This window comes from Phaenicophaeus curvirostris, chromosome 1, assembly GCF_032191515.1.
Source record: "Phaenicophaeus curvirostris isolate KB17595 chromosome 1, BPBGC_Pcur_1.0, whole genome shotgun sequence".
NCBI lineage: Eukaryota > Metazoa > Chordata > Aves > Cuculiformes > Cuculidae > Phaenicophaeus > Phaenicophaeus curvirostris.
The window spans coordinates 179698156-179713102 of record NC_091392.1 but is presented as its reverse complement, the minus strand read 5'-3'; the positions used below and the strand labels follow the sequence as shown (position 1 = coordinate 179713102).

The window sequence follows — 14947 nt, the reverse complement described above, 5'->3', positions numbered from 1 at the left end:
AATATGAACTCTGCAGCAAATATGGAACCAATTAAAGCATCCCTACTCCTCTAATTCCTTAAATCCAAAGGCATCTTACCTGTATATTTAAAACAGCAAAATAAAAGAATCCCACTGTATCATTTTTTTATGTTAGCAGTTTAGAAAATTATCACTGTTCATATTTAAAGGGATATAATCTAACAGCAGAAATCTAAAACATACTGGTGTATTAGGAAGTATCTTTTCTCTTTTACTCCTTTAATTATCACGCTCCAATCTCTTAACTTAGCAAACTAAAAGCAAACAACTGCCATCTACAGGAAACCAAGAAATTAATAAAACTATAAATAAGCACCCAAAGAGCATCTAATAATGTACTGTTATCAAAGCAGTGCAAAGAAGAAATAAAGTACAACTTAAGAATAAAGAAACACTAAGAATTCCATGAAGACCAAGACACTGGTATATTTTCATCTGACGGCTTTGAACATCATGACTATTTAAGCACAGTGACTACACGGAGGATGTTTTCAGCTGATTTTAGTAGCATCAGAAAATGCTGAGAATGTACACATCAACAGGCATGAGGGAGTTGCACTTAGTCTCCGCCTTCATAGCTTCTAGCTTCTTTCTCTGAAAGCAGCAACCTGGCATTGCTCTATGAAAATCTTTCAAGGTCAGTATCTACCTTACAGCTGAAGCTTATCTAGAGAAAAGCAAGTCTACCACAAATATAAATATTAACCTAGCAACTCAACCACTGAGTTAGTGGACAAACACACACATTTTGTCAGCTTCAAGCACAATATTAAGTTTAGGTTGATAGTACCTGGTTACTCAAGTTGGACTTCAATAGGGACATTGGAGTAAATGTGCACAGTATTATGAAAAACAGCAAACGTTTTTTCTTAATCAATACTAAGAACTCCTGTTCCATGCTTCAAACAGGATACTTGCAAGACATGATATCTCAGAACAGTACTCAGGTTTGGATTTAAATGCTGAATCTCAGGGGAAGGCATCAGCTGAATCACTACAAACACTTCCCGCATTGCTTTCCTGAGCAAATCTACAACTGATACACATAAGAAATAATCTGTATGTTTAATGGATCACTGAATAGACAAGTCAAATTAATTAGAAGAACTTCTGGAATAATAAGCTTCAGTAAAAACAAGACTAGTATCCTTTTAAATCTTTTGTGAACAGCTCCCACTCGAGTTATAAGTTTTGCTTCATAAAGCCCGTACCTTTGCATCACAGATGGTGTACAAGTGTATCATTTCCTTTGATAGAACTTGCAATATTTGATAAGCCACTTACCCAGATCCCCATATACTTGTGAGGTGTGATACTGTGGAATGTATTGTGTCGGTATGTCACTGGCTCCGGTCACGGGTGAGTATATATGACGCGGTGGAGGGGGTATTATGGCTGGAAGAGGAAGGAAGCCAGGCAGAGGGGGATGTGGAGGCCTGTGTATCACTGCATGACCACCAGGATGGAATTCTGGAGCCTGGGGAACCACCATAACCCTTCGAACACCGTTATCCTCAATAACCTGTACAGTGAGAGACATCATGTACCAAAAAAAAAAAAGAAATGTTTAGCAACAAGCAGAAGAATGAACACATTTGGAATGATAGTCTGAAAGGTATGTTTCTATAGATATTTCAACAGAACTTAGCAATGGTAAAACTCTTTACATTCGAGAAAAGGAAAACACAGGAGCCTACAAAAGAACAGGACAATTAAAGGGTTATCTATTTTAAGTGTGTTAACTACAATAATGCCAATAATTTCTCAATGTGATTGAGAAAAACATTGTACAGTCAGATTTCTTTAACAATCTTATACAGAATCTGGCATACGTATGGCACGAGCCCAGCTTTTCCCCAGGGTCCTGTTTCCACCCTCATTCACACTGCTTGTATGCTACACAGATTTGTTTTACAGTATAACAACGTGACTGCTCCTTGGAAGTGACCTGCTTGTTTTTTTGCTTTAAAAGTGCGATGTAGATGGTGGCTGCTGCAGACCAACAGATGCAGTACGGCAAGTGCCTCCTGGGTAAGTGCTAGAGGACAGAGCAAAGATCAGTCCCCATTGTGCCTTTTTTCTCTCCATTTATGTGGTATGAGGTCTGTTCACCCAGCAAGTTGGTCATCAGCTGGATCAGAAGCAGGGGTCCTTCCCTGATGCACATCACAGACAGGAAAAGCTACCATTGTGATCCTGTGTTGGTAACACTACTGGTAAATTCGCAAATCAACATGACTGTTGATAATACCTAGAAATGGTCTTGGCATAATTTGACTTGCATGTATTGTGGTGTCCAAGAACCTTATGAGTCTGGGATGCCAACGTGAATAAATTGGTATCTGCTTCCTAGTAAAATGCTGTGAAATAACGTCACAGCGAGGACTGCGATGTAAATTTTTGGATGAAACATCTATTCAGAAACAGAGTAGAACAGAATCAGGAATACCATGAGTATATTCAAAAGCAGGGGACAAGACAACCCTATGACATAAGTTTTCACAGGTATTTGAAATCAGGTAGGGACATGTACACCTACACCAATGAGTAATCCGATGCGACAGGAGAAGATCAGTAGATCAAAGCACTTAATGCCAAGCTGCTTTCACCTCCACTGTTTTAAGCTTAACAGAATTATGCTTGGCTATATTTAGTCCCGTGACCTGGTGTGAACACTTACACTGGATACATGACAAAGAGCTGTTTGAAGGATCAATCATTGGGTTGACCATGCTTGTGGTTAGGGGTTGGTGTGTACCTGGTACATCTGGAATGGAGCTTCTGCTTTTGTTTTCTCTGACAGTATCTAATTTGCACACCCCAAAATTATCCTGCTGGTCAAATCAATACAAGGTAAGCAAACATGGTCTAGGAAACTGTTGCAGAACTTTTCTGCCATACTGAGGCAGACAGTTTTGTAGACAAAGCTGTGTGCTTCTGGTGTAATGGTAAAAGGAAGATCTTTATACATAAGCAACAATAGTCAAAAGACATAGAAGTATGTACACAGTGGAGGTGATCCCATCTTTCTTATATAAATACAGTGCTGGAAATTAATACAAATTACCTAAGTGAACACAGCTTTAAAATACATACATACCATATGATTTCTAAAAAAATGGGCTATTTTCAGAAATTATCCCTTATCAGGAAAGAATAATTTTACTAAAGAGAACACTCTTCGTATCCGTGCAACCATAGCTGTGTGGTATCTAAAAGCTGGATATATTAAGAACAGTAAATATGACTAAAACTGCTTTCCAATGAAATTTTCTAAACACTGAAGTGCAGTTTTAATTATTTAAGTCCTATTTGCTTATGCACACAAAAAATATTGCAATTTATTATGATTTTATGAGCAGATTATGTAGGAAACAGCTTCCTACTTAGTTTATAATTTATTTGTTTTCTTGGGTCTGCTGATAGTCTAAGTATTCAGAAATAGATACCAAATTCATAGCAACAGGGAACTTAAGTTCAATAGTGTAAAATGAAAAGTTTGATAGGTCTGTAACTGTGTCTCTACATCAAACAGCTTCTCAATAGTAGGGCTCTACTAGGCAACTACCCAGATAAAACCCTTCCAGAAAGCAGTTAGAGCATCACGTCAAGTACATAATCTTAAATATAAAAAAAGCAAACAAGCTATTATCCTAATTGCACTAACAAGACACATAGTTCTGGCACAGGCTTGTTTGGCAGAGTGAAACAACCAACCAACACTGGAAAACTCACTACAGAAACTGAATTTAGACATCTTAGAGAGATGAAGGAAGTTGTGCTTTCTTTCAGCATTTTAGAACTACAGTTCCAAAAGAAGAGGAAGGGAGAATCAAATAAGCTTATGAATTGCTTTTTATTTATGTGATATAAGAAAAATAAACATGCTTTACTCTGTAGTAATACCCAACTTCCAATAGAGGACAGTATGCTTTGTCACTGCCAAATGGGAATTGAAACAAGCAGAGGCATAACAGAACTAAATGAAAATGGATAGGCAAAAGATGGTTATGCTGAAGTTATTCTTCCAGGCTGATGACTTCAGACATTTAGATGGTTTCCAATTTCTCTCAAAATTAATCCGCAATTGCTGATGTTTAAAAACATACCATGCCTGAAGAAACCATGTAAGTTACTTTGCTGGGGCTGCATTAAGCCTGGGATAGCTCTTAGCTCGAGAGTTTGAGACTTTCCTATTTGCAAGACGCCTATTTAATCTTCTGGCTTGTAACAGGAACTTCCATCATAAACCACAACGGCCGGTAATGTTTTGTCAGCAGTAAATACTTCAGAAGCCTTATAAACTACAGGTTTTTTTTGGACTATGACACTTCTACTCAGATGAAAACAGCAGACATGAGCTCATTCCACCTGCACTCTGAGCTGGATAGATGTGAGGCACCTTCAGTTCAAAAGTCAGAGCTCTGTGTTAGCACAACACCTGCTTGCACTAACAAGCTCCACTGAAAGGCTAAGGAGTGTGCCCCAGGGAGACTCAGTCCTTCAGCCTGTCTGCTGCAAGCCGTCCTCAGTGGAAGGCTAAATTAAATTCTTAAAGATTATCCAGATTGTTGCAGGTTACACAACTTCTTAAACATTAAGTACTTCATCAACTGAAGTTAAGTTCTCAACAAATATGGTAAAACTTTGAATTTCAATTATCTAAAAAATTCTTTCCGTTCTTAAAAAGTTAATTCTAAGAGGAATTAAGACTTTTTACTATGACCTAAACGTAAATTGACTTCCGTGATTATTTTTAATTCCTGTTTCTTCTGCCTGTCTGGGAACTCAGCTGTGAAGGATACAGGAATCAACGTAGCCAACTTCCCAACAGCTGGAAAGTAAAACCATGGAGACCCCATGCACTAGTTTTCCTAACCTAGGAGACTTTTCTTTTGCTAAAAGACAAATTTTTTTTATGCAGTTCAGAAAATTAGTCCAACATCTGCTGGACACTGTGAGGTTTTTTTATTGCATTTTACATGCTGTAGTCTCTTCTCAGCGTATGGGATGCATCATGGGATGCATGCCAAGTTAGAAAGAGACTGGTCACAACAACAGAACATTGTGAGAAAAGAATCATAGAATCACCAGGTTGGAAAAGACCCATCGGATCATCATCATATGTTATGGAGAGCAGCAGTCATCTGCTCTAACTCCCAAGTCTGACCTACTGACTTAGGCTCGTTTCATAGATGAGGGAAATAAAGAGACACCATCTAGAAGGCCACACATCGCATTACAATACAAGTGCCTAAAATAGTCAATAGGAATCATCTCTTTAATCTGCTTTAAAGGATGTCCAGGTTATCTAGCTCACATTTAATTTTCAGGCATCTAAACTAGGAATCACACAGCAGTGAGAAAATCAGAGCCCCATTTTAAGATAAGCTGTGGGAACATGTATTATATGATAATTTATTCCCCATGGACAGCTGGCATTTTTTCCATGTTGTTTGCTACACTTTTTTCTAACTGATCTGTCTTATTGCTTACCTGCAGGGAACTCTGCAACATGAACTACGTACATACATAAAATTGTATTGGTGCCAGGAGAAAAAATCCGCTAATCCAGAATTCACAACAGGTCCTGCACAATGAGCTATTTGGGTCATGATTGTATTTTATGTTCAGAGGGCGCTGAGTACATTAGGATCCTGAATTCAGAAAGGTACTGTGCTTGTTTTTGTCACGTAAGTTAATGTATAACTAAACAGGCACACATACAGTGTGACAAGTCTCCCATCACAGAGATACTACAGGATTTCTCCCCTTACTTACTTGCTTGCTTGACCATGGTGACTTTGAAACTTGGCATGTTTTTGTTCTACTCCCATAATTTGCATGAAAAGAAATAAAATAAGAATCAGACGAAGAGACATACCTGTGGGGCATATCCAGGAGGCACATAAATAGTAGGCACTGAACCATTTGGGGACATCATTGGAACCTGAGCAGGACCTAAATGGGTTACAGAATATTCAGTACAGCAGCATTTAACAATCTGAGAAAGTTCAAAGAACATACTGAACTGCAAAGTCTCTGGGAAAAATATACAAGATAACATGGATAAACAAAGGCAATGAACTGCACAGATAAAATTATAGCAAAGGGCAGTCTTACAAACCTAAGAAACAGTTAGAAATAAAAAGATCCAGAAATGACACCTAAAAGAATTCACCATTCCCCTTCTCTGTCAGTAAGCTCACAGAAGAGCTCGTCTCAAAACTGCTTAACAAGTGACAAGTGAAGAAGTGTCCCAAGATGAAAAGACAATAGAAGAGACTTCGAAATAGAAACAAAGAAAAAGGTATTGGAAACAAACTGCTGAAACCATGTACCATTCAGTTAAGAGTTGTAAAGAGAATTACTTATAAAAATGCTGCTCTGTATCACCTCAAGTGCTCTCAGTTTCACAGGAGCAAACAGGATGCTAACTTAAGGTCCCAGGGGAAAGCCAATGTATTACAAACCAGCGAGTCTACTCCTATTAATGGGAAAAGTCATGATACCATAACGACCCTTGTACCATGCAAAACAAAAAGAACAGAGTTCACAGATACTTAGATAAACATGAAACAACAAGGGTGTGTTAAGGTAGCGTTTGTAGATAGAGTACCAACTGGAAAATATGACACCTTCAAAGACCACAGGGATGCTGTGATGTATTTGGATTTTCAAAAAGCTTTTAACAGCGTCTCTCCAAGACCCCTATGGAAGTTATGTTGCCTTTGTTTAAAATGGGAAAAGGGCTTCTCATGAATAACTGAACAGCTTGAGAACGGGAAACAAAGAGAAGTAATTTATCAGCTTTCAAAGTGCCTGGAGTGGTCAAAGAAGTCCCAGAGGCACAGAAACAAGAACCAGTTCAATGTATTAACAAAACTTACGGAAAAGGAAATGAACATACAGGTGACAAACTTTCTGTGTGCTCTCAGAGAGCTGCAAAGGATCCCACCGTACTCAATGACCAGATGATAAAAAAGCAGAAGAAATAGTGTTCATAACTGTAAAGTACCTGGGCAATATCAGAAGTGTTTATTTACAGTGATAAGCCATAAATTAGTTGTAAAAAAACAGACTACGGAGTTACTACATACATGTCTAAGGAAACACCAGCTGAGCATTGTTCAGTGGCATTTGCAGAAAGAACAAGAACATTAAAAATCATTAGTAACAGAAGAGAGAACAAGCAGAAAACATTGTTATGCTCTGCTATAAATCCACGCTGTACCTCAATACTTTGTGCCGTGTTCGTCTCTACCTTTCAAAAAGACCACAGAGAACTAGAAAAAGACAAAAAAAGAGAAGTTTACAGTGGCTTTCCACCCGTTAATCAGGAAAGATTAAAGAGACCAGGATTCTTCCACATGAAGATGGTTAAAATGTAAAAGGGCTGGCAGCAGAGAAATAGTAGAAGACCTATAAAAAAATTAAACAAACCGAAAGGGGATATCCATTAGGAGCTGTAAAAATATAATATTACTTTAGGTTCAGAAAGCTAGAAACCAGAAAGCTATTTCTATGTGCCTGCCTTATCCGTATGCTCTCCCCTTTAGTATTTGACACTGGCCTCTATCAGAGCAAGCACATTGGCACGGGCTTCAAGAAGGAATGCCTACAGACATCCTTACATTCTTGTGTTTAAAAAATACACAGCAACAATTGTTGAAGTTTAATTATTAAAGAAAAACTGGAACGCAACATAATCCGACCAGGTGTTATGACAATTTCATAAGGTTGGGATTCAAATGCTCCATGCTGCATTCTTTAAATTTCCAGTACAGTGTAGTGAAGCTGCCAAAAGCACCAATGCAACTCTTAGTGAAGTTTCATTAATACTTCTGAAAGGGCATTCACAGTTCCACATTAATGTTTTATAAACACAGTTAAGATCTGCAAATGGAAAGTACTAAGTAAATGCAAAGTACAGTATATAAGATTAGCGTACCTCATGCTGATAAATGTGAACTTGACAGATAAGTAAAGATAACTATGTCCAAATGCCAACTGAAGGGGAAACGGAACAAAAAGCATTCTTTAAAGAAGTAGTATATAATCCAACTTGATTACACATACCATAAGGACTTCTTCAGAATAAGATACGGAAGTTTTGAAATGTATTACCTAAAAAGAATCACAACTCTATTCTTGACCAAGTATTAACCCACAACTGGGGGAAAAGGAGGAAGAGATGTTTTAAGAAGGCCTTAACTGAAATACTGTCCGATCTGTGCAACAGCAAAGAATGTAAAGCCTACAGTAAGCTACAAATTGAGAACTGAACGCCCTTTGGGTCCCTTTGCTCAGCTGAAAATATTACAGTAAAAGATTCTCCTGAGTATGAAGTGCTAAAAAGAAATGAAAGTGGAGTGAAAGCAGTAAAAGAGAAGCTGAAGAAGTGGTGTAAAGCATTAGCTTACAATAAATTAAAAAAAGTCAGCAGAAGTGTATTTATTGTAATTTGCCATTCAACCCCTTCCTGAAGTGTTCAAGGCCAAGCTTGATAGGACCTTAACAGCCTGATCTAGTGGGACGTGTCCCTGCCCATCGCAGGAAGCTTGGAGCTGGATGATCTTTAAAGCCCCTTCCAACCTAAACCTCTCTGTTTCTGTGATTCAAAGGGTTTACATTCTTACACAAAAGGGTAGATTTTACACAGCTTGTGTATTGTACTGCTTACTTATAGTTTTCCACAATGAATACAAAACACTGATACTTTTATTAAACTCACAATTTAAAACTATATAAGTTTCAGATAAATTGAGCACTAAGACCACAGCTACTTGAACTTTTTACAGCAGATATAATGACCTCAAGGGATAAAGGAACTTTAACCTCAACATCTCATTTTGGTGAGTATCTCTGACTGCGTTTGGCTATTTCATTTTGATTTGCTTTAAATGTCTAAAGAATATTGTTCAGCAGACTTTTAAAAACGTACTTATTTACTGCTTTAATCTCTCTAACAAACAAAAAAAGTGGTTATCTCCAATTCAGCACAACTGTTGATCCACAAAACCATATTCACTATCCCCATAATCTGGTGGTCACAAAAATAAGGACATAAAGGCAACATGGGAAATGGAAAAAGTATTGCAGTGCTAGAATAGAGTCAAATTAGCAGTTTGAAAACTCGCACCCCATCCTTAGCACTTTAAAATTCCAGAATTCATGAAAATATATTTTTAATAGTCAAGATGTAAGGGTGTACTCTAATTTAATTCTGATTAGATTTCCAGGTGGCTGTGGAATGAAGTTAGATTGCAGAGGAATATTCAAGAAAACAGAAAGCATATGAAAAAAAAACGTGGTAGAACTCACATATTTTGATGAGCATAGGGTCTTCAAAGTGAAACTACTGATTTCTTGACAGAAAGAACATTACTATCTGCAGAAATTTTAAAAAGCGTTCCTTTATCTAAAGATAAAATGCTAATATGCTACAAAATAGATGTTTTTTCTTTTAATAACAAATTATGTGACGGTCTTGGCTCTACTTCAGTTAAACACACCACAAGAGGAATTTTCATGCTTTTAGGTATTGGCTAGACTGGTGCATGACAAAGACAGTGTCTTTTACCATAAGATGAGACTGACTAAAGAGCACGAGCAAACAGCAGCATCAGGAATCCGTGTTAAGCAAACATCTGACTTTCTGTGCTGCACATAAATGGAACTGACTTTGCCCAAATCCCTGTACTATGATTGTTGATGACTTGACATGAACATTAAGGCAGGGAGTGTCTTGAATTTTCTATATACACTTTCGTGTACACAAGTTCGCTTATATTAGCAGGGGAAAAGTAGTACTGTGAAAGACAAAACAAATGTATAGCCTTGTTTTGTATTTTATTCTTGAAAAATGACTCATCTAACATAGTAAGGGTTTATTTAACTCAGCTGAATCCCAGAAACAGATGTTTCGCCTCACTTTCAGTTTATTATTATCCTGAAATTTGCCATTTCACTATTATGAAACTGAACACTTGAAACATCTCTATGTAAGCATTCTGGCCTAAGTTTAAAAAAAAAACAACAAAAACATCACGGTGCCTGTTGAGGATCACATAAAGCTCGGGATGCGTGTCAAGGATCACATAAAGTTCGGGACGCCTGTCAAGGGTCACATAAAGCTCGGGAGGTGTGTCGAGGATCACATAAATCTTGGGATACGTGTCAAGGACCGCATAAGTCTCAGCATGTGTGTCAAGGATGCATGAAGCTTGGGACTCATGTCAAGGACCACATAAAGATTGGCATGTGTGCCAAGGATCACAGAAAGCTCAGGATGCATGTCAAGGATCACATCAAGCTCAGGATGCGTGTCAGGCAACACAAACTTTGGCATGCATGTTGAGGACCACATAAAGCTTGGGATATGTGTCAGGGATCACAGAAAGCTTGGCATGAGTGTGAAGGATCACACAAAGCTCGGGACGTGTGTCTTTGATCACAGAAAGCTTGGCATGTGTGTGTTGGATCTCAGAAAGCTTGGGATGTGTGTTGAGGATCGCATGAAGCTTGGGATGCATGTCAAGGATTGCATGAAGCTTGGGATGTGTGTCTTGGATCACAGAAAGCTCAGCATGTGTGTCAAGGATTGCATAAAGCTTGGGATGCATGTTGGGGATCATATAAATCTTGGGATATGTCTCAAGCACTGCGTAAGGCTCAGGATGCGTTTCAAGAACCACACAGAGCTTGGGATGCGTGTTGAGGATCGTGTAAAGCTTGCCATGTGTGTCAAAGATCATTGAAAGCTCAGGATGTGTGTCAAGGATTGCATAAAGCTCGGGATGTGTGTCAAGGATTGCATGAAACTCAGGATGTGTGTCTTGGATGGCAGAAAGCTCAGGATGCATGTCAAGGATCACATCAAGCTCTGGATGTGTGTCGAGGATTGCATCAAGCTTGGGATGCATGTTGAGGATCACATAAAGCTCAGGATACATGTCAGGGGTCACATAAACCTTGGGATGCACGTCAAGGATCACATAAAGCTTGGAATGCATGTCAGGGATTGCATGAAGCTTGGGATGCCTGTGAGGGATCACAGAAAACTTGGCATGCGTGTGAAGGATCACATAAAGCTTGGAAGGCATGTCTTGGATCATAGAAGGCTCAGGATGTGTGTGAAGGATCGCATAAGGCTCAGGACGCATGTCAGGGATCGCATAAAGCTCAGGAGGCGTGTCAGGGACCACAGAAAGCTTGGCATGCATGTCTTGGATCACAGAAGGCTTGGGATGTGTGTGAGGGATCACATAAAGCTCGGGATGTGTGTGAAGGATCGCATAAAGCTTGGGATGCATGTCAGGGATTGCGTAAAGCTCAGGATGTGTGTCAGGGATCACATAAAGCTCAGGACACATGTCAGGGATCGCATAAAGCTCAGGATGCATGTCAGGGATCACAGAAAGCTTGGCATGTGTGTGAAGGATAACATAAAGCTTGGGATGCATGTCTTGGATCATAGAAGGATCGGGATGCGTGTGACAGATCGCATAAAGCTCAGGATGCATGTCATGGTTTGCATTAAGCTCAGGATGCGTGTGAGGAATCACAGAAAGCTTGGCATGCATGTCTTGGATCACAGAAGGCTTGGGATGTGTGTGAGGGATCACATAAAGCTCGGGATGTGTGTGAAGGATCGCATAAAGCTTGGGATGCATGTCAGGGATTGCGTAAAGCTCAGGATGTGTGTCAGGGATCGCATAAAGCTCAGGACACATGTCAGGGATCACAGAAAGCTGAGGACGTGTGTCAGGGATTGCATAAAGCTCAGGATGCATGTCAGGGATCACAGAAAGCTTGGCATGCATGTGAAGGATAACATAAAGCTTGGGATGCATGTCTTGGATCACAGAAGGATCAGGATGTGTGTGAAGGATCGCATAAAGCTCGGGATGTGTGTCATGGTTTGCATTAAGCTCAGGAGGCGTGTCAGGGATCACAGAAAGCTTGGCATGCATGTCAGGGATCACAGATGGCTTGGGATGTGTGTGAGGGATCACATAAAGCTCGGGATGCGTGTGACAGATCGCATAAAGCTCGGGACACATGTTATGGTTCGCATTAAGCTCAGGAGGCGTGTGAGGGATCACAGAAAGCTTGGCATGCATGTCTTGGATCACAGAAGGCCTGGGATGCGTGTCGGGGATCACATAAAGCTCGGGCCGCGTGTGAGGGATCAGATAAAGCTCTGGACGCGTGTGAAGGTTCGCGTGAAGCTGGGCCGCGTGTGAGGCCCCCCCGCCCCCGCCCGGCCCCTCCGCCCTTACCGCTCCTCCGGCCCGGCCGAGCCCCGCTCCGCCCGCTCCCGCCGCCGCGGCTCTCGGCGTCGTCAACGCGATTAAGGTTAGAAAAGACAACCCCGTCCCGAGGCTCCCACGGGATTTACCTCGGGCTAATGGGTTTACACCTAAGGACGGGAGCGGGCGAGCGGCGGTGAATCACTGCTGTCCCCGGGAGGGAGCGGCGCGCAGGATTCACTGCGGCACATTAGGTTCACTGTGGCTCGGCGAGCGAACACCCACACTTTGACATCACGCGGGCCGCGATGTGCATCGCTGACGCAAGCGCCCACAGGATCAAACACAAAGGCCACGGCGGCTGAAACAATAGAGAACGCGGCTGACGTGGCGGCACATCCCGCCGACATCGCCGGGCTGCAGCAAATCGATAGTCCCCGGTGCCACAAATCACTGCACCGCTCTGTCGCGTACAGAGAATCCTAGAATAGTTCGGGTTGGAAGGGACCTTAAATATCATCCAGTTCCACCCCCCTGCCATGAGCTGGGACACCTCCCACCAGCCCAGACTGACCAAGGCCCCGTCCAATGTGGTCCAACGTGGCCCTGAACACCTCTGGGGATGGGGCAGCCACAGCTTCCCTGGGCAGCCTGTGCCAGTGCCTCACCACTCTCATCGTGAAGAAATTCTTCCTAACGTCTAATCTACGTCTTCCCCTCTCCAGTTTATACCCATTGCCCCTCATCCTATCACTACAAGCCTTTGTGAACAGTCCCTCCCCAGCTTTCTTGTAGCCCCTTCAGATGCTGGAAGTTCGCTCTAAGGTCTTCTCAGAGCCTTCTCCAGGCTGAACAAGCCCAACTCTCTCAGCCTGTCCTTGTATGGCAGCTGCTCCAGCCCTCTGATCATCTTTGTAGCCTCCTCTGGACCCATTACAACAGCTCCATATCCCTCCCATGTTGAGGATTCCCCATTGCCCTTTGTCCTGTCACTACAAGCCTTTGTAAAAAGTCCCTCCTCAGCTTACACGCAGGCCCCCTTCAGGTCCTGGACATAACATAAAAGCTATGACTTCAAAGTTTTATTTTGGGCTCCCAGCAGCTACAATTGACTACAAAACCAAGTAACAACAACCACTGCCAACTGGCCTACATTTGTCTTGTAAACTATGCCTGGAAAATACATCCAAATCAGTACTTTAGGTTAACAGGCACTAAAACATGATCAGAAAGCATCAGCAGCTTTACATTTACTAGCTGCAATGTAATTGGGTAATGTAATAACAAAAAAAAAAGAAAAGCAAGCACAGAATTTAGTGTTGGGCCTGAGCTGGGGAAGAGGCACAAGAAGGAACTACGACCACAAGAAGGAACTACGACCACAAGAAGGAACTACGACCACTACAAGGACACAGGCAATCAAAAGACTTCAGTTCTCAATGCTGTCAATTTAACATATTTCTTATGCTCTAAATTCATCCTGACAAAACAATCCCTTCCCCAGTCCATCTGTCTGCTTTTGCCATCAAGGCTGGGGAACGGCAGCTGACAAAGCAGGAATATCAATTTAAATATTTTAATTGGCAAAAAAATAAACCAACAAAAAACCCCCAAACTCAAAACTATCAGTAGATTGCAGGCTGACAAACAGAAGGGGAAAGCTTCAGTTTCATCCACAGAGGCTTTGGAATAATGGATAAAAGACCATGAAGCCTAACGACAGTATTTTTAACAATTACATCCTAATGAGATCCTAATTTTTTTCCCATGAAACAACACATACATATTCAGAAAAAAGAAGACTTGAAATCCCTTCTCACAGGCAAAGGGCAGAGATGATAGGTTCCTATAGCACTTCACCACCAAAACAGATATCAGCTTTCTTTTATAATGGCCTCATGTACTTTCAAAAGAAAAAGGTGACAATGGTTTCTGTGTTCAGATTTTAAATGTATTTTCATTTCACCTGTTTCTAAGCAATGACCACGGTGCAATTTTGTGATTAGAAAAGACTGCAAGCCCATGCCTTTAAATGGTGCAAATTTCATAACTCAATATTACACTTTGGAGCCCAGAGAAAGATGATTTTAGTCCTTTGAGATACTCCAACAATAATACATGCTTCATGAAGCAACTGTGTTAACTTTGTTAACAAAACGTATCAATGAATTAAAGATCTGAATTTCAAAATGCAACACAAACTTTGTACTGTGCAGTCTAGATTGTTAAACTGCTCCATTTTGCTGGTTGTTTTACGTTTAGACTTAGGGAAATTATTTAGTAACTGTGTGGACAAATTATGTTGAAAAATTGTTTTCTCCCCCTCACGGTCATCCCGTTTCAATATCAGGTGAACTATAAATCATTCCATTTCAATGGAAGTCAAATGTGATTTACCATTCTTAACAGAGAACCTTTGATGAAAATGTTTTTATTAGCAGGAAAAATAATCAGCACTCATTCTAATCTAATCGCACCAGATATTTGCTTAGCTTTTTCTGCAAGGAGAGCCTAATTTCCGAGCACTTATGCTGAGCAGTGCTGATCTGCAACTTTTTCAGACTAATATTTAATATTTGTGCATACTGCTTGATCATGTTCCATTTGATTCTTAACATTCGGGAAAAACTACAATTTAGTCATCTAACAGTTGTTACTTCTAGAATTTGTGT

The 14947-nt window shown here is 40.6% G+C and overlaps 1 protein-coding gene across 2 annotated transcripts in view; it reads right to left on the bottom strand.

Annotated features, from left to right (window-relative positions):
• Nucleotides 1-14947, bottom strand: part of FNDC3A (fibronectin type III domain containing 3A) — a 123962-nt gene that overhangs the window by 51433 nt on the left and 57582 nt on the right. For both annotated transcript variants that reach the window (XM_069881377.1, XM_069881385.1), the window contains 2 exons: nucleotides 5906-5982; nucleotides 1306-1543 (listed from right to left, as the gene is read on the bottom strand). In XM_069881377.1, the coding sequence (XP_069737478.1) occupies nucleotides 1306-1543; nucleotides 5906-5982 (315 nt within the window). The remainder of the gene's footprint in view (nucleotides 1-1305; nucleotides 1544-5905; nucleotides 5983-14947) is intronic.